Genomic DNA, 25,029 nt, shown 5'->3' with positions numbered 1-25,029 from the left:
AAAAAAAAAAAAAACTTAAAGAAGACTCTCTGTGGTTATCACTGGATAGATGACTTAAATTAGTTATTTTGTTGATTGATCACTAATTGTTTTACACATAATTTGTAAAGAATTAAAAGGAAATGAAAGACATTACCATAATAAATCTCCCTAAATGTGCGTCTCCCTGTTCAATATGAACAGCTGTGTCAGTGCTTACATTAAAAAGGGAATAAAATTGATGACAAATCTTGTTCTTGTTTCTCTCTGGTAATAAAGGATGTACATTTATGTATGTATAAACTAATTATTTTTAAAATTAGGAAAAAAGAAATAAATATACAGGGTAGACATAAAGTTCATGTTCAATTTACTATGTTAGACTGTTTTAAATTGCACATGAACTTTACGTCCACTCATGAGTTTTTATTCCTTATGAAAAACAAATAAACTGATAATTCAGTTCAAGATGCTGCACAATGAACATCAAAAGTACTTATGAGCAATAAGAGGGAAATAATAATAAAGAGTGAAAAAGAATTGATGAATTAAAAGGAAGAAAAATCTTAGCAATGGTATACACTATGCTTAACTGGAAGCTATTGAAATTTTTAAGCCATCTTTTTCTCCAATTGTTAAACAGAAACATTGTACAACCTTGAAAACATTTAGAAATCACAAGTAGAAATATGTGAAATAATATTGCTAATACCTTTCATCAGAGTTTCTTTTAGGAAGGATCCTACATTTAGCAGAAAAAGAAAAAAAACTGACCATGATTTTCAAGTAGAAGATAATACCCTGTGAGGCACTTGTGAAAATTTTCCAAAAGAAAGGATAAAACTTTTGTTTATTGTTCTAGGGAGAGAAAATAGAAAGATAAGAAAGGAAGGGAGATTGTGTCTTCAAGAAGAAATAGGTTACATGGTACATAATATGACACTTCTGTCTGTACTAAACCCCTGATATGCTTGTGATAAGTGGATTGATAGTGGAAGACCACAAAGTTCTACATTCAGGTTATTACAGAATAAAACAGAGATAGCCACAGGAGCTCAACTACACAGAAGTAGAAAAATGCACAGAAATCCCATGGAGGACTTTGAATTGTTATAAACTACTGTGGGCTGAACTGTGTTCCTCCTCAAAGTTTACAAGTTGAAACCCTAACATTCCGTGTAAATTTATTTAAGATAGGGCTTCCTACGAGGAAATCAATGTCAAATGAGGTTGTAGAGGTGAAGACCTGATCCAGTGGGACTTGTGTCCTTGAAGAGGAAGGGACACCAGGAACAGAGGAAAAACCATGTGAGGACATGGAAAAGGCAATCTTCTGCAGGCCAGGAGAGAGGCCTCAGCAAAAACCAAACTCACTGATACTCCTCTGATAACTAATAACCAGCCTCCAGAACTATTGCTTAAGCCACTAGGTCTGTGGCATTTTTATGGCTTCCCCAGATGACTAATATATAAGCCATAAAAAGTAGTAAGTAGAGTCAAGTTTAACCAGAAAGCCAAGATGTTAGATCAGAAATTCACAGGAACAGCTCAAGTCCTGATTATACTAAAATGTCCATGCCCTCTGCTCCCAATATAAATTACCTTAAACTGTTGATGTTCTTGGCCTCAATTACCTCACTTTTGGAAAGTTCTTCCCAAAAAAATCTAACAATACCAGAATCATATTGACAAAGATGTTTATTAGAGTACATCCTAAAATCATAAACCTAAATTCTCAACTATAGGAGAATGATGATAAAATGATGGCACATTCCCCCCAGGACAAAATCATTAACAAAAGATACTATCATTAGAGAGGCCCTCACATATTTCTAGGCCAATTCACAGTGTTGGTGGGAAATAGAGAATATATTTCCTGATATCTTTCTCCACCACAGTTTGGTTCTAGAACAAAAGCAACTAACTGGCTTTATGGAACAGGGCACCATATATGATTGTCCCCTTTTACAGGCGTGAAGACTGCAGCGCAGACTACTTGACTAACTTGCTAACATAGGTCACTCAGTCAGAATCTACTGAGACATGGATTCCAAAGAAGTGAAATTTTACTACTTCGAGAAGATCTTCTGAATAACTCCACCTTTTATCAATCTTTTCTCCTCTATAATATACAACCTATGGTCTGGAGAAAACTACATTGCACACTGAGATTCTGTGTACACACTTGCCGCATTCTCAGTTTTAGTGCAAGGGTGTGGCAGGACAGTATCACAATTTATGTGGCTAGTGAATCATCCAAAATCTCAGCCAGCTTAGCATATTATAGGTATTCATTTATTTATTAGTCACTTCAAAAACATTAAGATATATAATGATAAAGAGAAGTTCAAGAAAATGCACCAAGCTCTTTTTTTTTACAAAAGGAAAGCATACTTTTAACTGATCATTTGATTCTACTTTTGATTCTAATTTTCTAAGATAGTATGAATTGTAGCATATTTTGAAATACGTGTTTTTGAACCTCAAAAAGGTGACCCTGAAAGATTGTTTATTGGGAATAACTTCTCTTTAGCCAGAGTTGTGCCCTACCCAAAGAGAAAGAGTAGGCTGAACTTGGCAGAACAGATCATATGCTAATTTTTATTGTACCTTTTGTCTGAGAAATGACTGGGATTTGGTGTCATTCTGTATGAGAGCTCTCAGCAACAGAAGGGAGTCGATTTATTTCTCATTTTGACTTGTAAGAACCTGCAAATTCAGGTGTTGCCCTATTTTCCTCACCGATAAAACACAACAGTCTGAGTGGAGCCAGAATTTTCAGCAAGAGTCCCTGTTGCCAAGAGAGCACTCTGCACCATCCAGGCTCCTCAGATCATCTTCCTTCATGCTCTCTTGAATCTATCAAGGGAATATCAAAGAATGAAGTTAAGGATAAGGTTATTTAAAGCTCCATAGCATAGCACATTTCAGAAAAAGTGTGACATCTAAGGACCCCAATGGGAAAAACAGGAGGGAGTTTCCTGCCCTTGGTGGACTCTAATACATTTTGATCTTTGATTTGACAACCACAGTGGAAAGTAGATAGCAAGGAAATTGGTTGCAACCAGCTTTGAGTTAAGCTACTTCGTGTTATAGAAGCTTAATACGAAACTTTTTCCCAGTGTCTAATACTTTGTAAAGATCTAAATTGATCCAGAATTCCTTAGGAAAATTTATTGAGTCCCTAGAATTGTTTTACCTTACATTTCTTTACCTAAATCTTTCCCAGAACTGAATTGAATCATACACTGCATTAGAAAAAAATCAAACACCTTCCTACATTGGTATATAGCAAAGACTTGTTCTCTCTAGAAATCACTCATTCTAGGAACACACGTGCCATGGAATTAGGGGCACGTTCCACCACTTCTTATGGAAATCTCATTCAGTTTTCAAAGCTCAAGTCAAATGCTACCTCCTCTTTAGAAGTTGCCTTCATTTGCTAGTTGAGGTATGTCTCTCTTTCTTCTAAATGAACCCTTTCTCCACATGAACTTGGCACACTTCACACAACTAGCATACTTTATAATGAGGTGGTACATGTTCACGCTCTCTGCCTCTCACACAAACTCACCTCTCACATTTGTTCCCTGATGTCAGGGACTATGTTTAAGATCTCTGAGTCTTTAGAATATCACCCAGTACTCTTCACACAAAGGTTGCTCAGTGTTTGTCAGTGACTATTTAGCGAGTTTTTTCTACCCTTTTCAGGATAACAAAATTTAAGATAGGCTGGAGGTTGTGCAGAGACATACCTAGACCTGCTCCACCTGATTGTAGATCATCACCCCCAAACACGTACACACTCTGTTTTAGCAATATGGCCCAAGTTCCAGAGAAACCCAAAGAACATAGAATTTCTCACAATAACTTTAGAACATTTGCTTTAGAGTTTATCAAAGTCATTTCACTGAACGTATTTGGTTTATTTTAAATCTTTGGAAACTATATGTGGAATACAATAACATGGCATTCAGAGGAAAGCTTGAAATACCTCTCACTCACAACACCCATGAAGGAACCTCTAGGATACCACAGAGATCAATCTGAAAACCATGAATTTTAATCCAGCCTCGTCAGTGCCTCAGGTGAACAGCGTGAGTCAGAGAGGGGTGCTAAAATCAAAACAAATGGATGAATATCAGCTTGCCCCTGGAGCCTACTAAACCTTGTTGATTTTCTGCAAACCAGAGCTAGACTACATGAAAAGAGGAAGCCCCCAGTAAGCCCCTCACTTCAGCATTTCAAGACTTGTTGCTGGACAGATGGCTTGGTTCGTTTTATTCATTATATTCATTCTTTGAATCTAACCCAAAGACTAAACACCATCAGGACAAAACATATGGTCAGGTCTTTAGCTTAATTTTTGTTTTTGGAGAGAAAGGCATCTTGGGCTAAGCTCAACCAAACTGGGAGTCCAAGGAGTGATTAAAAACAAAACAAAACCACACACAATGGATCATAAACCTATCTGAGCATAATGAAGCCTGCAACTTGGCTGGGAGCTATTTACTTTCTCAAATCCCTATGTGACATGTTTGCTCACTTGTAATCATATAAAATATCATGGTAACAAACTAGATGTTTATAGAAAATAGCTCCTAAGGGCTAGAAACTGTCAGAAGAAAATATATATACTTTCCTTTTATTTCTTCCAAATTGAAATACAAACGAATGGTATTAGGCCACAAACAATAAAGTAGTTATTATATTTGTTTTAAGTATTTGATTAGTCAACTTAAGAGTCCTTCTCCCAATTCTTTTCTTAAAAGGAAATGCACATTTGAAACTTTGTTTATAATCTCTATATTTAAATATTTATTTAAATTGAATTGCAATCTAAAGAAAGGTATATTACAAATGATTTATTTACATTTATTTTGTAAAATATGTAATATATTTTCTTATGTTTTGAGAGCCCTCTGGTGGTTGAAAGGACACTAAATCTCTATGCTCATAAAACAGAACTAGTTACTACCAATGAAGCTTCACTTTACTGAGATATTGACTTCAAGTTTTATAATAACTGGATACTCATCAAAATTTCTTTTAACTTTCATCTTTTCATAGAATAGTAGATTAATTTATTTTTAAATATATTCTCAGATTTACGAAAGTAAATAAAGTTACACGCTGTGACTTTAAATCCAAATAAGAAAACACCAACTATACCCAAATACATTTTCTCTTCAGTCAGATTAAAAATAGTTAGTGAATTACATCTAAATTAAAATGTAGAAGAAAAGGGTGAAGTAAGATGGCATCAGATGACTCCTCAGGAATCACTGGACACAGAAATAACAAATTTGAATAACTACTCAAGCATGAAAATGACTTCTTAAGAGCTAAAGAAGCCAGAAATATGCATTGATGAAGGTAGGAGAGAAGTCTTACATTACCCACCTCACCCCTCCTATAATCCTGGTAGCACAATGCAGGGGAAGATACTACTTGGAAGATGAGAGAGAAGTGAGCACAGGTTTTGCCTTAGATTCCAACATCATGTCCAGCATAGTAAAAACCAGAACAAGACAGGTCCTTAGAGCCCCAGACTCCAAACCGGCACCTATGGACTGAACCTCCAGACCTATCCCAGCACAGGCAGGACCCCACATCTCTAGCCTTCAAGCCTATGAGATAAACTTGATCTCCAGTCTACACCACATTAGGCCAAGTTCAGTGGCCCTGGACTCTAGATAACCCTCATCAACAGGCAGCCCTCAGCAGTCCTGAGCTTCTGTGGCCCCAGGCTTCATGCACATACCAGCACCAAGTCAGCCTCAGTGCCCTAGGTTTCTGGCCTGTCCCAGTACTGTGCCATCCTTAGTGACCCTGGGCTTCAGGAGTCTGCCAGACAGCCTTCCAAGAATCTCTGGATGGGCTTTCTCAGACAAAACCAGTCTAGGAAGACTTCTCTGAATACACAAACATCAGTACATGGTTACAAAGATCAAGAACAGTTCTAAAAATATGACATCATAAAAATAGACATACTAAAGTGCCAGTGACTGACCCTAAAGAAATGGAGATGTATAAATTGCCTGACAAAGAACTGAAAATAGCAATTTTATAGAATCTCAGTGAACTTCAAGAATATACTGAGAAATAATTTAATGAAATGAGGAAAACAATAATGACCAGAAAGATAAATTAAGCAGAGAATGAAATACTAAAAAAGAAAAAAAACATAAATCAGAGAGCTGAAAAATACAAAGAATAAAATTTTTGAAAATGCAATAGACACATCAATAGCAGAAATGATCAAGCAAAGAGGAGAAAAAAGAAAAAAAAACAATAAAAAGAAATGAAGAAATTCAATATTTTAAAATGTTTGCACTATAGGAGTTAAAGAAGGAGAAGAGAATAATAAAGGGTGGAAAGCTTATTTTAAAAAAATGATAGTGGAAAACTTTCCAAACCTGGAGAAACAGATAAACATCCGAGTGCAGGAAAGACAAAGATCTCCAGATTTAATCCAAACAAGTCTACCCCAAGGCAAAATATTATCAAACTGTCAAATATTAAATATTTTCAGGATCAGAGATGATCCTGAAAGCAGCAAAAGAAAATAAACAAATAATATGTAAAGAGAGTTCTGATAGGAGTAGCAGATTTCTCAGTAGAAATTTACAGTCTAGGAGTTGATGAAGGCTGGGAAGTCTGCATCTGGTGAGAGGCTTTTTGCTGATGAGGACTCTGTAGAGTCCCAAGCTCTAGTCTCTCTAGCTCTAGTCTCTCTTCCTCTTCTTACAAAGCCCCAAGTTCCATTCTCAAGATAACCCCTTAATCCACTAAGCCATTGATCCATTAATACACAGTGTCCATAAAGTTCATGTATAATTTAAATTTGCACACTATTTTAATTGCACACGAACTTAATGGCCACTCTGATAAATGGATTAATCTATTCACAAGGGCACAGCTCTCCTAGCCCAATCACTTATTAAAGTCTCCATATCTCAATATAGTCACTTCGGAGATTAAATTCCAACACGAGTTTTGAAGGGGACAAATAATCAAACCATAGCTTACTTTTTGAAAGGTTATTGTGGGAATGGCCACCAGTTTGCTCATGCTTCATTTTATGCACACCCTTACAACATGTCCTAGTACTAATAATATTGACAAGAGTTTACTGAGTATGCATCATGTTCTAGCCACTCTGAGTTTTTATGTTTCCTTTCATTCCATCCTCAAAATACCCCATATTGTAGGTTCTCTATTTTTCTCGTCTAACAGAGATTAAATAACTTGTCCATCATTGATAACCAGCAAGAGGAAGAGCTTACCCTTGCATCCAAATATGTCTGCCTCCAGTTTACTTTGCTAACCTACTTACTGGGAGGAGTTCTTAAAATGTGAAGAATTGAGATCTTATAGAAAACTACATATATCTCAGAAACTGGCTAGATATGAGAAAAAGGAATCAAAGAAAACTGAGTAAGTGAAAGAATTGTAAGGCCACTGATCAAAGTCAGGGTAGGGGAATAAGACACTAATAGAGAATAGTTCTAAGTTTTGTTTTGTTTCGTTAAGTGTTAAGAAAAACATATCTGCAAGACCAAAAAAGAAAAAAAGTGCTAAGATACTTTGTAAGATTGTAGCTTTGAACATGAGAGATGGCAATGGAACTTTTGTTTGAAGAAATTAGAAAAGATTTAGAACAATTTGTTAAGTGGGTCACAATAGAAAACTAACAAGGTGTTCAATATTAAGAAAAATATTGGACTTAGATAATGGACTTAGATAATCCAGACAACACAACTTTGTTGTAGACCTCTAATGGTTCTCAGATTTTCTCTAATAATGCCCTTGGTGTGCTGGAGTAAGAAAGGAAAAATGGATGGAGGGGTTTGCACAGGGCTGGGAAGCAGCAAATGTGGAAAGTCTACAGAACTTCTCCACAGTCTGGTTATTATTGTCATCCTGAATATAGTAAGATAGAGGAGACATGTGAAAACAAAATTGCGACTCTAAGAGAAAAGAAATGGAAAGGCAGAAAGAATAAACAATACCAATGATAACAGAGCAAGATCGACAGGGGGACAAACGGGAGAGACTGAAGGAGAGAAAATTATGGTCAAAGCAGGGCACTCCTAAATTGCAGTCTCAAATGTGGAATGATTTCAAGTGATGAAGTAATTCAGGATGTAAATATGCTGCTAAAGTGTAGAAGTAAGGCCATTGTCAATTTATAGAAACTCTGACCCATCAATTTTAAAGAGGCCAAGCTCCAGGTGCATAACACCTAAAACTGATTCCTAGTTATACCAATTGTGATCTGAAGATACTGAAATAGTTTCTTCACATCTCTACGTTTCAATTTTCTTCAGGTACAAAATTTGGGATTTGAGAGATAATAATAATGCCATTCATAGTATTATTTTAAAGAGCAAAAGAGGTAATACATGCAAAATGCTTTGCAGAATATAACATTAAAATTAGCTTTTATTATCATTCTCATTGTTGTTGTTGCTGCTAAAAAAGATTATCCTCAGTTATTCAGAAAAAAGGACAAAGGAGCAATCACACACACACACAGAAATGGCTTAATTTAAATTCTAAAAGACTGACTTCTGGCCTAAATTTCAAACTTCTCTATCTCCTATCTGCATAATATCTGAAACAGAGTGAACATGGCTTAAAATAATAAAAGCTTAAAGATTAAAAAGTTAGTTTGCCTGTTACCAAAAGATATCCAAGACAATAGGAATAGATTTGAACATTTAGGGAACTTTCCTCCCACTAGATCTCTGATAAATTTGCTAGTGATCAAATCAATGACAAAACAAGTTGTACTAGTTCTCAGCCCCACCAACAGTGTCTAAGTGTTCCATTTTCTCTACATCCACGCTGCTATCTGTTATTTTGGGACATTTTGATAAAAGCCATTGTTACTAATGTTAGGTGATTGTGGTTTGGGTTTGCATACACTTCTATTTTTTTTCTTTTCTTATTTATTCCCTTTCTTCCAACAATACATACATGATGGCAAGAGTTTCAACAGCTATGTTGAACCTTAGGAGATTGAGGATGATGGAAGACATATGCTAAGAATGGTAGAACTAAGAAATAGAAAGTGGTCCTAGATGAGATCATGAAACGTTTATACACTCTCGGGGGTACTTTTTGGTACATTTTTCAAGTGAGAACAAAAACGAGATTCCTATTTTTAAGATATGTTTTGTTGTGGTAGTTTATTTTGGTTTTGTGGAAAACAACCATTGCTATTCGGAAATGAATGTGATTCATTACTGCCACAGTCATGGAGCCTAAAAATTTCACCTTACTCTGTTATACTGCCTGTAGGTAGACAAACCAATGATCTGTTCTGATAAACAAGAACAAATTTTTTTGAGACAGAGTCTCAGTTGGTCATCCTCAGTAGAGTGCCACGGCATCTTAGCTCACAGCAACCTCAAACTTTTGGGTTCAAGTGATTCTCTTGCCTCAGCCTCCCAATTAGCTGGGACTACAGGTGCCCCCACAATGCCCAGCTGGTCTCAAACCTATGAGCTCAGTCATCCACCCTCCTTGGCCTCCCAAGTGCTTAACAATTTTTTTTTTTTGAGACAAAGTCTCACTTTGTTGCTATGGGTACAGCGCTGTGGTGTCATAGCTCACAGCAACCTCAAACTCCTGGGCTCAAGCATTCCTCTTGCCTCAGCCTCCCAAGAGGCTGGGACTACAAGAGCCTACCACAATACCTGGGTATTTTTAGAGATGAGATTTTGCTCTTGCTCAGGCTGGTGTCAAAGTCCTGAGCTCAGGCAATCCACCCACCTTGGCCTCCCAGAGTTCCAGGATTATAGGTATAAGCCACTGCTCCCAGTCTCTAACAAAAATAATTTTTAACCGTGTTTTTATAGTATTGGATATTAGCCAAATGTGAAGTATAATCTCTGATCTGAGAGTCAAGAAATAGATGAGGTAAGCAGTATGTTCCTCAAGCTTACTGCCATGACAGTTTTCCAAGCTGTGCATAGGAAGGGAGATCTCAACTAGAGACTGATGGATTCTGTGAGTTGAGGAAACAAACTTGACAGTCCAGAAGACCAAGGTGACTAGAATTCACAGGACAGAGTTCTTGAGAGTAAAGAGCTTCACCGGTAGATCTGAAGATGAGCCAAGCACCCAGCCTTGGTGTTCAGCAGAGTGCTGATTAGTACCTCCAGGAGAGAAAACCACTCAAAGTAGCAAAATAACTACCTGAAAGAATTAAAGGGGACACATTCAGGTTAAGGGCCTGGAATAGTACCTGTTCCAACCAGCAAGACTAGGAAACCTCAGGATTCATGGGGCATTGGGTAAAGTGGTCTTGACTCAGTACTGAGAAATAATTAGCTTTAGACTAAACAATAGCCTGACATTGCCTAAAATAATTAAAAACAAAATTCCAAAGAATGAGCTGTTTCCAAGTAATTTAATGTACCCCTGCAAAAAGCTGAACAAGAGTTATAGAAACATTCCAACAAGAAATATTTTTACTTAAAAAGGTAAAATTCACAATATGTAGCATCTAATCAAAAATGATCAAATAAGGATAAAAGTAGAAAAATACAGCTAAAATGTGGAAAATAAGCAATCAATTGAAACCAACCTAGACCAGACAAAAATTCTAGATTTGTAAGATAAAAGAATTAAAATGGTTATTATATTTGTATTCTATATGTTCAAAAAGCTGACAGAAATATTGAACATATCAAATAGATATATGAAAGATGCATACAAAATATGCTCCATGTCATATATAATCAGGGAAATACAAATTAAAACAGCAAGGAAATATCACTACATACTTATTAGAATTGCTCAAATCAAGAAGACATAAGAGGAATAGCCAACAAACACATTAAAAAATGCTTCTTATCTCTATTTATCAGAGAAATGCAGATCAAAACCACTCTGAGATATCACCTAACTCCAGTGAGATTAGCCCACATCAAAAAGTTCCAAATCTGCAGATGCTGGTGTGAATGTGGAGAGAAAGGAGCACTTCTACACTGCTGGTGGAATTGAAAACTAATAACAACTTTTATGGAAAGAAGTATGGAGAATTCTCAAAGAACTAAAAGTCAACTTTACATTCGATTCTACAATCTCATTACTAAGTATCTACCCAGAAGAATAAAAACAGTTTTATCGCAAGGACATTTGCACCAAAATGTTTATTGCAGCTCAATTCACAATTACCAAGGCATGGAAGCAACCCTCATGCCTATCAACCGATGAATGGATTAACAAATTGTATCATATGTATACCATGGAGTACTATTCAACCATAAGAAAAGATGGAGGGTGGTGCCTGTGGCTCAAGGAGTAGGGCACCAGCCCCATATACCAGGGGTGGTGGGTTTAAGTGCAGCCCTGGCCAAAAACTGCAAAAAAAAAAAAGAAAGAAAGAAAGAAAAGATGGAGACTTTACATCTTTTATGTTTTCTAGGAGTTGAAACACATTCTTCTTAGTTAAGTATCTTAAGAATGGAGAAAAAAAATCCAATGTAATTAATACTAATACGAAACCAATATATAAACAGCTACACACCCACATGAATGATAAAACACAAATATAGTCTAGCAAAAGGGAAGGGCGGGGAGGGAGAGAAAGGGAGCAGGAAGGAGAGCAATTGGTGGAATCTCACCTAATATGCACAATGTGAGGGTGATCAGCACACACCCTAGGTGAAGGGCTGAACTACAACTTGAACTGCACCTTAAAATTGAAAACAATGGAACCTAAAAATTCATACCCTTACATTAATTTGATATTAAAAAAAATAAAACACAAAACACCAAAAGGGGGCAAGGACGCAGAGCAGCAGGAGCTCTCATTCATTGTTGGCAAGAATGAAAACTGGTGCAGCCCCTTTAGAAAAGTTTGTCAGTGTTTTACAAAATTTCTGTCATTTGACCCAGCCATTTGTTCTTCCAGCTTTTTACCCAAAGGAGTTGAAACTCACAAAAATCTTCACATGTCTGTGTGCATAGCAGCTTCATTGATAGTTGCTGTAACTTTGAAGCAACCGAGTGTTTTTTAGTGGAAGAATTGATAAATAAACTTTAGTGCATCTAGACCAGTGATCCCCAACCTTTTTGGCACCACAGGTCAGTTTCATGGAAGGCCATTTTTCCTTGAGATGGGCATTAGATTCTCAGAAGGAGTGCACAAACTAGATCCCTCAGATGCACAGTTTACAGTACAGTTTGACCTCCTATGAGAATCTAATGCTGTCTCTGATATGACAGGAAGTGGAGCTCAGGCCATGACGTGAGCATGGGTAATGGCTGTAAACACCAACAAATCTTTGCTTCCTCACCTGGCACTGACTTTCTGGGGAGCTAACCTCCTAGTGGGCCACACACCAGTACCAGCCTGCTACTCTGGGGTTGGGGACCACATATCTATACATTTATTGAGCACTAAAAAGACACTAAAAGACATGGATAAAAGTTAAATGCATATGACTAAGTGAGAGAGAGCAATCTGAAAAGGCTACATACTATATGATTCCAGTTATATGACATTCAGGAAAAGATAAAATAACTGAGACAGTAAAAAGATCAGTGAGTACCAAGGGTTGGGTAAGGAGAAATGAACAGGCAGAGGACAAATGATTTTTTAGGGCAGCAAAATTGTTTTGTATGGATATTGTATGTATTATTATGACGATGGATACAAGTTATTATAAATTTACCCAAACCCATAAAAAATGCACAACATCAGGAGTTAACTCTAATGTAAAATACGCACTTTGGGTGATAATGATGTCTCAGTGTAGGTTCATCCACTGTAAAATAATTATGCCACTCTGGTGGGGAATGTTAATAATGGGAGAAGCTGATGTGTGGGGGCACAGAGTACATGGGAAATCTCTGTACTTTCTGCTCTATTTTTCTGTAAACTTAAAACTTCTCTAAAAAACAAAATCTATGTTAAAAATTGAACTTCTGAATATAAAGGTGAAATGTCTCAGATGCAAAATATACTGAATGGATGCTGGGCACAGTGGCCCATGCCTGTAATCCCAACACTCAGGGAAGCCAAGGTAGGTGGATTGCCTGAGCTCAGGAGTCCAAGACCTGACCAAGAGTGAGACCCTGTCTCTACTAAAAACAGCAGGGCATTGTGGTGGACACCTCTAGTCCCAGCTACTCAGGAGGCTGAAGCAAGAAGATGACTTGAGCCCAAGAGTTTGAGGTTGCTGTGAGCTATGATGCAACAGTACTTTACCTAGAGTGACAAAGTAAGACTGTCTCCAAAAAAAAAAAGAAAGAAAGAAAGGAAAAGAAGGAAGGAAGGAAGGAAGGAAGGGAAGGAGAAAGGAAGGAAGGAAGGGAAGGAAGAGAAAAATATACTGAATGGTATTAACAGAATATTTGACATTATTAAAGAAAAAAATTACAAACCCATGAAATCAACAGAAACTGTCCAAAATGAAATGAAACGTGCTATAGAGCAACTTCAAACAGCCTAATATTCATGTAATTGGAGCCCCTAAAGAAGAAAAGAACAAACAGAAGACAGAAAAATGATAGTTGAAAAGACAATGGTCGAAAAAAATCCAAATTTGATACAAACTATAGACCTGCAGATTCCAAAATGTCAATGAACTCTAAGCATCACTAAGACATAGTAATCAAATTTCACAAACCTGATGATAAAGAGAAGAATCTTAAAATCGACTACAAGAGTGGGTGTGGTAAGACATAATACATACAAAGGAACAAAGATGGGTGTGGCAGCAGGTTTTCATCACAAGTAATGTGAGTGCGAAGACAGAGGGGCGACTCTGAAGTGCTGGATGGAAAAGAAACTTTCCTTTTTGTAATTCAATGCTACAAACTTCCCTCTCAGCACTGCTTTTACCACAGCCCACAAATACTGGTGTTTTATCTTCATTTTCATTTAATTCAAAATATTTTTAAATTTCTCTTGAAACTGTTTCTTTGATCCATATATTACTCAGATATACAATGTTTAATGTCCAAATATTTTAGGATGTTCCAGCTATCTTTCTGGTATTAGTTTCTATCTTGACTCTATTGTGGAATATAAGATTTCTATTTTTTTAATTTGCTAATGTGTGTTTTACAATTCAGATCTTGGTGAGTCTTCCATGTGACCTTGAGAAGAATGTGTATTCTGCTGTGTCAGATGGAGCACTCTATAAATGTTAATTCCATCCAGTTGATATACGGTGTTGTTCAGTTCAACTATATCCTTACTGATTTTCTGCTTCCTGAATACAATAGTCTTATTTATCATTGAAACTCTTTCTTGTTCTGAGGCCTGTTCTCTCTGAAATTAATATTACTACTCTAGCTTTTATAAGAGTTAGCATAACATAGCTTTCTTTACCCCTATGCTTTTAACCTATCTGTATATTTATTTTTAAAGTGGGTTTTCCACGGGTGATAAACAGTTGGGGCTTGTTTTCTTATCTACTCTAGCAGCCTCTGTCTTGTACTTAGTATATTTAGACAGTTCATGATTAAAGGGCTTATTAATGTCATCAAAGAGTTGCACAATATCCAACATAGTTGTGTTTTCTTTTTGCTGTGTTGCTGCACTTGTTATTTGTTTCTTTTTTGTCTTTCACTGTATGACTTTTAATCAAGCATTTTGTATGATTTCATGTTCTCATGTCTCTTAGCATATCAATTATACTCCTTTAAAACAATTTTGTGGTTGGTTCTAGAGTTTGCAGTGTGCATTTATAATGATCTAAGTCCATGTTCAAATAATGCTACACTGCTACATGGGTAGTGCAGGTACCTTAGAACAGAACATTGCCAATTCCTCCCTTTCATCTCCTAGAATATTGAGGGGTGTTTTTTTTACATATACATGTGATTATTAGGTTTCTACTTTTTGCCTTCACAGAATTAAAAGGGCTTAAAATTTACCAACAATAACAATGTTTAAGATAAGGACCAGAAACAAAAACCTCAAAAAAAAAAAAAAAAAAACACTTTCAGCATAGAATTCTATACCTAGCAAAAATACCTTTTAAAAAAAAAGTGAAATAAATACTTTTTTAAAAAATGAAAAACCAACATTTAATGATAGCAAACCAGCAATACAATAGTAGTGTGTAAGAAGTTCTTCAGATAAAAGGAAAATGATGTCAGATGAATATAAAGATAGGACTTTACCTTTTTTCTGACACCAAGAAATAAAGAGCACCAGAAATTAAAATTCCAGAGGATATAATACTTCGAAACTCATTCCATGACATCATCACTAATCCTGATCCAGAACCAGACAAAGATATTACTAGAAATGCATATTATATGAACAGAAAGATCAATGGCTGCCAGGAGGCTGAGACTGGAGGAAGGGATTGACTGCCAAGTGACATAAGGAATCTTTTGGAAATTATCAAAACGCTACGTATGCTGAGCATGTTGGTAGATGTTTGCGTGTTCACAGCTTTCAAAACTCATTGAATTGTATACTTTAAATGAGTATCATTATATGTCAATAAAGTTGATTAAACAAGCAAACAGAAGAAATGAAAACAGTGTATCTGGCAGATTCTGTGATTTGGCTTACTCAGTAACCAATCCAAGTCTTCCTAGACTGTCTTCCTAGACTGCAGAGGCTAGAAAACTAAAAAGGACATTTCCTACATTCCTTCCAAGTTAAGTTTGTTACTTATTTAGTAAACACTAATCAAATATATTCACTGTGGACTTTACTTAGGAACAGAATTAAGCAGACAGAAGGGCAGAGAACAAATGATCCTTTGGCTCATGTGAATCATGATATAGTTTCTGGAGCTGACTGCTTCTTTTATTTATTTATTTATTTATTTATTTTTGTTTGTTTGTTTGTGACAGAGTCTAACTTTATTGCCCTTGGTAGAATGCCATGGTAGCTCACAGCAACCCCAAACAGGCGCCCACCACAACACCCAGCTATTTTTACAGATTAGGTCTCGCTCTTGCTTAGGCTGGTCTCAAACCTGTGAGCTCAGGCAATCCACCTGCGTTGGCCTTCCAGAATGCTGGGATTATAAGCATGAGCCACTGCGCCTGGCCTGACTGCTTCTTGATTATAGCAAAACCTTCTTTGGGGGCCCATTTCAGACAAGAAGTTTTATGAATCATCCTTAGAAATGTGGTTAGAGTCTGTATTTCTGTCTGTAAACTAGCTTTTCTCAATGATAATTACCCTTATTCTTCTAATATAGTACTTTATACACACCTCAGTATCAATGAGTTTGAAAGCTCTTTCTCAATCCATGACCTTTTTATTCCTCTCTCTGGTACCAGAGCCATCACTTACGTTCATTCTATCTTTTATAGTTCCAATCCCATGTGGGTTTGGGGGATTTCCACTGTAGAGATTTATGATTGGTCCAAACAAGTCACAAATTCTAACTTATTTTCTACTGGGATTTCTAAGATAATCTATGTCCAAACTATTTGAACACAATTGCTTTGTGTGAAAAAAAGAATTTCAGATGCAAAATAATGAAACAGTCCTGGGGACGTTTCCCAGCTGGATTTGCCCCCGCCCTGCTCCACCAGTGAAGTATCCAAAGGCAGTGTAGATTTCTCTTCTAAAGTAATTTTTTTCCTTGCCTTTTTTATTGCTTGCATCTTTATTTTTGGGGGGGACTGGAGAAGCAAGTCATCAGGGGAAAAAGTGTAATATCCTTGTGATTCTTCCACTCTTACCCACTGAACTCTATTATCTTCACTTCAGTGAGGATAACTGAATTCTCCGGGTACCACCCACCCTGGGTCAGGTGGCCCTGATGGGAATATGGTGAAATTGCTACAAAATGTTCCCCTGTTCTCTACCCCATCTCATTGTTTTCCCCACTGTGCTCCCATATGCCTCTTTTTCTGTCACTGTTTAATTCTCTCTGGCTGTGTCAATCCACTTCTCTATTTCTCTCTCTTCTCCTTAAAAAAAAGAAAGTTATATTGTGCAGATGATTCACACATCTTGACTTCTATCACTCATCTAAATTTAAACCAAATCAAATGGTTTCGTGTCACTGTTTAAAAACCCAGATGTTACGGAAATTGCCAGCATCAGCTACTTTTCCTCCTGAAAATTATGTTTCACCACGTGCCAAAACCCAGCAGAGGGCATCCTTCCATTTCAGATGTATGAATAGGGCGGGAAGAGGCTCTACAATTCAAGCAACGTATTCTATTTACAGTTGTGCATTGGAATTTTAGTAAAAGGGCTTTTGTAGTAGGAGGGGAATTTTTCTGCTATATTTGCCATTTTGAATTATAGGTTTAGAAGTAATTTTCCTTTTATAAGAAAAAAATGGGAGAAAATCTGTTTCTGGACTCTTTCCAGGTTTGAAGCTGTTGGCTTCCATTTATAGAAGCAACAAGGTAGCACCCGTGTCATACTTTCTCACCAGGCTCCCATGTGTGTTAATAAGAGATCATAGGTAAAGAAAGCACTTTAGGCAGAAATATGCTCCCCACCTCATTTGCTGTTTCAGTCTCCCTCTGAGACCCCTCACACTGAAAGACACAGCAGAACGAGAATGACAGCTCATTACATCATCTCAGAAGGAGGAAGATAAGTGATTGGGCGTATAGATAGGAACCTAAGTGGTGGAGAGCAGAATATCCATGGGCAGCCTTGTATTTGGATAAGCAGGCAGTCACCCACAAATTTTAATTATGTACTTTCATGAAGATTAAAATTCCACGATGAGAAATGTCTTACAAGGTCAGAATTATTCCCAAGTTAAAAGTGGCAAATCTCCACAACCTTACAAGGTATGTTTCCCCTAGTGTGGTGAGTGTATCTGGTCCTCTCTCAATGGGAGTGGGTCTTAGGGAGAGAGAAGGTAAGACCATGAGGAGGCAAGCTAGCACAATTCTCACATCCAGCCAACGTGTTTCTCTGAGCACCTATTCTGTGCCAAGTCCTGTGCTAGGTGCAAAGACCATCCCAGAAAACAGTCAAAGATCCCTTTCCTTGAGGCCGTGTTCTGAGGAGCCTGGATTTGGAAAGCTGGACAAAATCTTACTTTGAGTTCTGATCCTGCCCCGTACTCAGCTTCATCGCTTAGAACAAGGGCATCAATGTTTGCTTTGGCAAAATAAGGAGAACCATTAGTATTTATTGAAAACTTTCTTTGTCCCAAGGGCAGAAACTAAGCACTTATATTCATTATCTCATAAAATCCTCAAAGTGAGCCAATACGTTATATTATCATTCCCATTTTACAAATGAGGAAACCAAGGCATCTGTAAGTATCAGAGCTGGAATTTGAAACACGGTTGTCTGACTCCAAAGCTTGCCTCTTAACCCGTCTGCCATTCAAGATTCAATTTTTAAGGGTGTCCTGAGGATTGGATGAGATGACTGGTGTAAGGCTCGGAGTGCAGTAATGTTATTATTATCACTACTATTATGTTTATCACTATGATTACTGCCATTGTCAAAACTTTTTCTGTGACCTAAAGGTATATGTTGAAATACAGCAAAAAGAGGATCAACACTTCGAATCAAAATCCCTCTGCTTTGAAACGTAGTCTGTGCCCAGCTCTGGTTAAAAGAAAATCGCATAACATCATGGCTATCGAATGGTGGCTTCTCTGCATGTATCTTTGTGTAAGATGACGGGATATTAAAACGTAGATTGCTTTCCCTGAAAAAAAATGAATGTGTCTCGTGTTCTGGATTCTTCTATCTTCTTCGGAAAGCTGAAAGTTAAGACAAGATGCTAAACAAAACCAAGATCCAAGTGTCCACCTGCTCTGACAATCTCTTTGTTCCGTGATGAGTGATCATGTAGCTGGTGCCCCCTGGGACTCTCACCCTTTCCAGAGTGCGCTCTCTAGAGCTCACTCCTCAGCTTTGTACCCAAGCATGTTCACAGATCAATGGGGGTTAGTGACACTACAGTGTCACTCAAAGAGAAATGACGCAGGCCTATCTGCTGCTGCCCTGGGAGTACTTGTCTGCTTACTGAAAGTCGAAATTTATGTCTCACACTGCCTCATTACCCAAATCAAAAATAACTTTAAATAACAAGCAGATAAAATTCTGGCTCCAGGTCTCATTTCTTATTGATTTCATTTCAAAACTGTCACTTTAGGTTCATTATGTAGGAAACGGAGTGTTTGATAATGGGATTTAAAAGAATTCACGAATGTGTATCTTATTCTATTTTCTCACTGTGCTAAAAAAAGTAGTTTTTATCCCACATGTCAAGCTTCACAATGCAAAATTCATGTCAACTGAATATTTTAAAACTGCCTATTCACAAAGGCAGCGCCATGCTGATTTCATCCCACCATAGTTCTGTAGGGATGAGGGATGAGCACTACAGCTGTGCGTTACCTGGGAGATAAGTCAGTCCCAAAATACAGCAGGTGTCCTGGTAGGCCTAGTGCAAGTTCCTTGTCACATGTCAGGCTTATGGGTTTCCTGTCCACGTGGAAAGGTGGTTCCCTAGCACAGGACTTACCCCGAGGTAATGGCCATCGATGAAGACCACAGGGAGGGAAGGAGCTTCAGAAACTCGTCGACATCGTTCGTCTAACTCTTTTCCATAGTCACCATTCAGGGCTATATTTTTCTCTTCAAATTTTACGCGATGGTTTTGAAAGATCTTTCTAACCAGTTCACATCTTTCAAAGGTTGTCCGGACCACACGAAGGCACGTGGTGTAAATCACTACCCGCTCAAACTCCAGGTCGGTTGGTGGTTGCTGAAGGGAAGACACGGCAGTTACAGCGTTTGCTCGCTTTCCTACTCTTAGTATCTTTAGACAATTCATAAGTCTTAGCAAGTGGCTTATCCATGAAAGACATGCAGTCAAAGTTCAGTGAGCACATTAATTGTCAATTCAAAGACTTTTTTTAAGTTAGAACATATGTAATTGGGCTAGGAATAAAAATCAGTATAATTTGAATGGCATTCCTTAATTATTGTTTCTTTCTCTAGCACATCAAGCAATGACATTTCGTAAAATCTATGATGTCTAACATGGAATGCCACAGGGTAAAATAATGAATGCCTGAATTTTTCTGATTTTTTTTTTTGTAGACATTGTTCAATTACTGTATCTGTCTCTTAAACCCAAAGTAAAATACATTAGTGAATTGTTAAGGTTAGCATTTAACCAGTTGAAAATTCTTCTCCGTATATTTATCACACTGTAGTCTTTTGACGATCACAATACTTAGATCATGGCACTGTTCTGAGGTTTAAGTAGCACAACATATGTGGAATGGCTTGTTGGGTGGCAGAGTCCCACATACACAAAGAAGTCATTGACACAAGGAATGAAAAATTGAATGGCCTGGAATGGAAGTGCCCTGGAGCCAACGCCTAACAGGGCCATGGGACAAAGCTGGGCTTAAGAAAGAAATAAGTAATCAAACACTGGAGCAGAGGCAAACACCACCGAAAAACAAGACAGAGATTGCCCTGTGTGCAAACCTTCTTCTGCATCTTCTGCTAAATCAGAAACCCGGGTCTGCTTCCCTGGGAAACCCTGGCCAGCACCGCCGGTGTGCACCAAAAAGCCGTGACGGATAGGTCCTGATGTCAACAGGGAAACTCCTCATCTTTCTTATCATAGTCTTACTTGAAGGAAACTGAACAGAATATACCTTCATGAGGATATCCTGGGACAAAGTTGTTGGGGAGGTGTAATTTTTAGACTTCATACGTAAGTGAGGTCATGAAGTATTTTTCTTTCTGAGTCTGGCTTATTTCACTTAGCTTAATACCTTCTAGGTTCATTTATATGATTGCAAATGGTAGTATCTCCTCTTTTTTATTTATTTATTTATTGTTTTTTTTGCAGTTTTTGGCCGAGGCTGGGTTTGAACCTGCCACCTCTGGCATATGGGACCGGCATCCTACCCTTTTGAGCCACAGGTGCCGCCTTCTCCTCCTTTTTAAAGGCTGAATAACATATACCACAATTTGTTTATCCCTTTATCTATCAAAGGACAGTCAGATTGTTTCCATAACTTCAATAGCATGAATAATGCAGCAATGAACAAGGGCATGAGGCAGGAGATACCTTTATGAGGTAGTCATTTCGTTTCTTTCTTTCTTTCTTTCTTTCTTTTTTTTTTGAGACAAAGTCTCACTATGTCACCCTCCATAGGATGCCATGGCGTCACAGCTCACAGCAACCTCCAACTCTTGGGCTCAAGTCCCTCCCGAGTAGCTGGGACTACAGGTGCCTGCCACAGTGCCTGGCTATTTTTTTTTTTTTTTTAAGAGATGAGGTCTTGCTCTGGCTCAAGTAGATCTCGAACCTGTGAGCTCAGGCAATCCACCTGCCTCGGCCTCCCAAGTACAGGCATGAGTCATCGCGCCTGGCCTCGTTCCTTTTAGGTACACACTCATGGCACACAGTGTACACTTCTAGGTCCACACTCAGATGGCAGGTTGCTGGGCCATATGGCAGTTCTGCTTTTCATTTCTTTATGAAACCTTATTTTTGTTTTCCATAATGGCTGCAACAATATACACTCACACAAACAGCATATAAAGTTTCCCCTTTCTCCACACACCGAATCACATTTCTATCTCTTGTCTTTTTAAAAATAGCCACTCTAACAGGTATGAAGTGGTATCTCATTGTGGTTTCGATCTGCATTTTCCTGATGATTACTGATGCTGAGCACTTTTCATACACCTGATAGCCATTTATACGTCTTCTTCGAAAGGCATATAAAATGTCTATCCAGGTCCTTTGCTCTTTTTTCTTTTCTTTTTTTTTTGCAGTTTATGGCCAGGGCTGGGTTTGAACCCACCCCCTCCAGCACATGGGGCTGGCGCCCTACTCCTTTGAGCCACAGGTGCCGGCCCCTTTGGTCCTTTTTTAATCGTGTTGCTTGTTTTTTTTTTTTTTTATTGAGTTATGTAAACTCTTTACATATTTTGAATATCAATTCTTTATCTGATATATGGTTCACAAATATTTTCTCCCAGACTTTTAACTGCCGTTTTATTTTGCTGACTGTTTTCTTTGCTGAGCAGAAGCATTTTAGGGTGGTATAGTTCCACTTATTTATTTTTGTTTTTGTTGCCTGTGCCTTTGAGGAGATAGCCAAAACATCACCACCAAGGGCTGCATCAAGGACATTTTCCCTATGTTTTCATCTAGCAACTTTACAGTTTTGTGCCTTATGTTTAGAGCTTTAATCCATTTATTGAGTTGATTTTTGTATGTGGCATAAGATAAATACAGTTTCATTCTTTTGCATGTATATACCTGGTTTTTCCGAAACCATTTACTGGAGATACTGTCCTTTACCCATTGTGTCTTCTGAGTGACCTCATCAAAATATATTTGATCATATATGCTTGGGTTTATTTCTCGGGTCCCATCTGTTTCATTATCAATGTGTCTGTTTTGGTGCCATTACCATTCTGTTTTTATTACTATTGCTTTGTAATATACCTTGAAATCAGGAAACGCGATATTTCCAAATTTGTTTGTTTTTCTGAAGATTGTTTTGGCTACTAAGAGTCATTTGTGGCTTCATACAAATTTTAGAATTATTTTTTCTATTTCTGTGAGAAAAATCATTAGAATTTTGACAGGGATTCCATTGAATCTTCATATCATTTTGGGTAGTATTGAACATTTTAACAATAATACTTCTTTTTATTCACAAACTTGGAATAGCTTTTCATTTATTTGTGTCTTCTTCAATTCATTTTGTCAGTGTTTCATAGTTTTCAATGTATAGATCTTTTACATGCTGGGTAAATTTATTTCTATTTTACTCTTTTTGAAGCTATGATTCTTTTCTTGATTTTTTTTTCAGACAGATTATTATTGGTGTAATGAAATGCAACTGATTTTTTTATATGTTTATTTTGTATTCTGCCACTTTACTGAATTCATTTTTTAGTTTTAACAGTTTTTTAGTGGATTGTTTATAGTTTTCTATATATAGGATCTTATCTTCCAAAAACAGAGATAATGTTACTTCTTCCTTTCCAGTTTGAATGTCTTTTATTATTTTTATCCTTAACTAATTTACTCTGTCTAGGATTTCCAGTACTGTGTCAAATAGAAATGGTGAGAGCAGACAACCTTGCCCGCTACCACATAGTAGAGGAAAAGCTTTGAGATTTTCCCCATTGATTAGGATATTAGCTGGGGGCTTTTCATGAATGGCCTTTAATATGTTAAAAAAAATTTTCTATCCTCTTTTGTTGAGATTTGTTATTATGAAAGGATGTTGAACTGGATGCACATTACATTTTGAATAAACCTATTGTAATTTCCTGGTTAGCTTGACAAAGACATGTGGTTTATGTCTTTTAAAATAACTGCTTTTCAATCAATCAGTCATTACTTTATTTGCCAGACACAGTGATAGCATATGCGCTAGGTACATCACAGTAAGTAAATATATAATTTCAATATAATTACAATATAATTTCCAATCCTATAATTTCCAATGTAACTCATAGCTTAAAGTAACAAAAAACAAAAAGTTACATAAATAAATATTAGAATTAAAATCTTTTAGGCACTATGAAGGAAATGTATAAGGAAAGCAAAATGTAGACATCCCCTCTCTTCTTGCCTTGGAGATTATGAAAGCATTTTCTGATATTTGTGCTTAGGTTGGAAGGATATGGAGTTAACAAAGAAATTGGGTAGACAATGTGGGGGAAAGTACCACAGGCAGGTATAAATATCTTGAGGTGGGAAGAAGATGGCAAGTTTGAGACTCTTCAAAGGATGTTTCTTGAAACATGGAGCAGGAAAAACAGAATGGTAATAAGTGATTCTTGATACCATGTTGTATTTTACAACCATTTTAATGACTTTGGGTTTTTAACCTTAGAGTATCAGGAAATTTCTGAAGCTATTTAAGAAGGATGGGAGAGGATGTATTCAATTGGATTTATACTTCAAAGAGTTGAATGGAGAAAGGTCATAGTTGTTCAAGATGTATACTTTACAAACATAGTCAAAATCAATGGTTCCCCCAGGGTTGTGGAGTCCACGCTGAGTAATTATACTAAGGGGTAATTACCAATTCCTTTGGGCTAGGGACTAAGATTGAATATGAGGCAAATTTAGAGTAAATTCTGTTTACAAATTAGAATAACTATTTAGTAAAATGTTCTATAAAAGAAAAAGAATGGCCAGGTACAGTAGCTCACACCTGTAATCCTAGCACTTTGAGGCAGGAAGATTGCTTAGGATTAGTGGTCCAAGATCAGCCTGGGCAACATAGTAAGAACTCATCTGTACAAAAAAAATTGTTTTAAATAATTTTTTGAAAATATACAATACTTTTATTGTGACTTTCACATAGCCAATGGGTACTTTTTATTTCAAAAAATCATGGGGTACAGATATTTTTAGTCACATAGATCACTTTTGTTATACTTGGGTCAGTATTATACGTGTGCTCGTCACCAGATAGTGTTGTACCCATTAGGTAGGTTTTTGTCTATCTCCCCACCCCTACAACTTCTTGATTTCCACTGGGTTTTAGTTCCTTCTGTCTTATTGCACAATGATTGTGTATGATATGGAAGCAGGTCTTTCTAGAGGGAGTGGTAAGCTGCATGATTTCTCAAGCTCTCTTGGCAGTTTTATAATATGAATTTTAAATGATATTGTCTTTGGCAACAATAACAAAAAACAATCCTCTTTTACATTTGCCTCATTTTCTCTTCCTCAATAGATCTGTCAAAGCATCTGGCCAGGAATCTAAAAATAGCCTCTCAATGGTTTTCTGTCCCTCTTTTCCCTCCCTGAGGGTAACCCTGGGAATAGAATATGAAGGATGGAAGTGTTCAAGACAGCTCTGAGAAGCCTTTGGAGTCTGTAGCCATTATGGTCTGCAGCCTACTGGTTCTGAGATCTGAGCTAGATGGCAATAAACACAGACAATTTCTTCCTTTCTGTTGGTTAAGAAGATGAATGTCGGGGATGTCTGGAAGCTTCACAACAACCTGCAGCCATGCAGATATGTTGTTAAGGCATGGAGATTGCCGTAAATGATACTAAGGAGTGACCAAGTAGCCAACCTGTCCCCTTAGTCTGCACCTTGTCC

The 25,029-nt window shown here is 37.2% G+C and overlaps 1 protein-coding gene across 1 annotated transcript in view; it reads right to left on the bottom strand.

The window, feature by feature from the left end:
* GRXCR1 (glutaredoxin and cysteine rich domain containing 1) overlaps positions 1-25,029 on the bottom strand; it is a 132,872-nt gene that overhangs the window by 42,328 nt on the left and 65,515 nt on the right. Inside the window, exon 2 of the mRNA XM_003794580.1 lies at positions 19,440-19,682. Coding sequence (XP_003794628.2) covers positions 19,440-19,682 — 243 coding nt within the window. The remainder of the gene's footprint in view (positions 1-19,439; positions 19,683-25,029) is intronic.

Source organism: Otolemur garnettii, unplaced genomic scaffold, assembly GCF_000181295.1.
Source record: "Otolemur garnettii isolate 467f Iridium unplaced genomic scaffold, OtoGar3 scaffold00083, whole genome shotgun sequence".
In the NCBI taxonomy this organism is placed as follows: domain Eukaryota; kingdom Metazoa; phylum Chordata; class Mammalia; order Primates; family Galagidae; genus Otolemur; species Otolemur garnettii.
The sequence above is the reverse complement of the archived record's forward strand: the minus strand, read 5'-3'. Positions and strand labels throughout refer to the sequence as shown.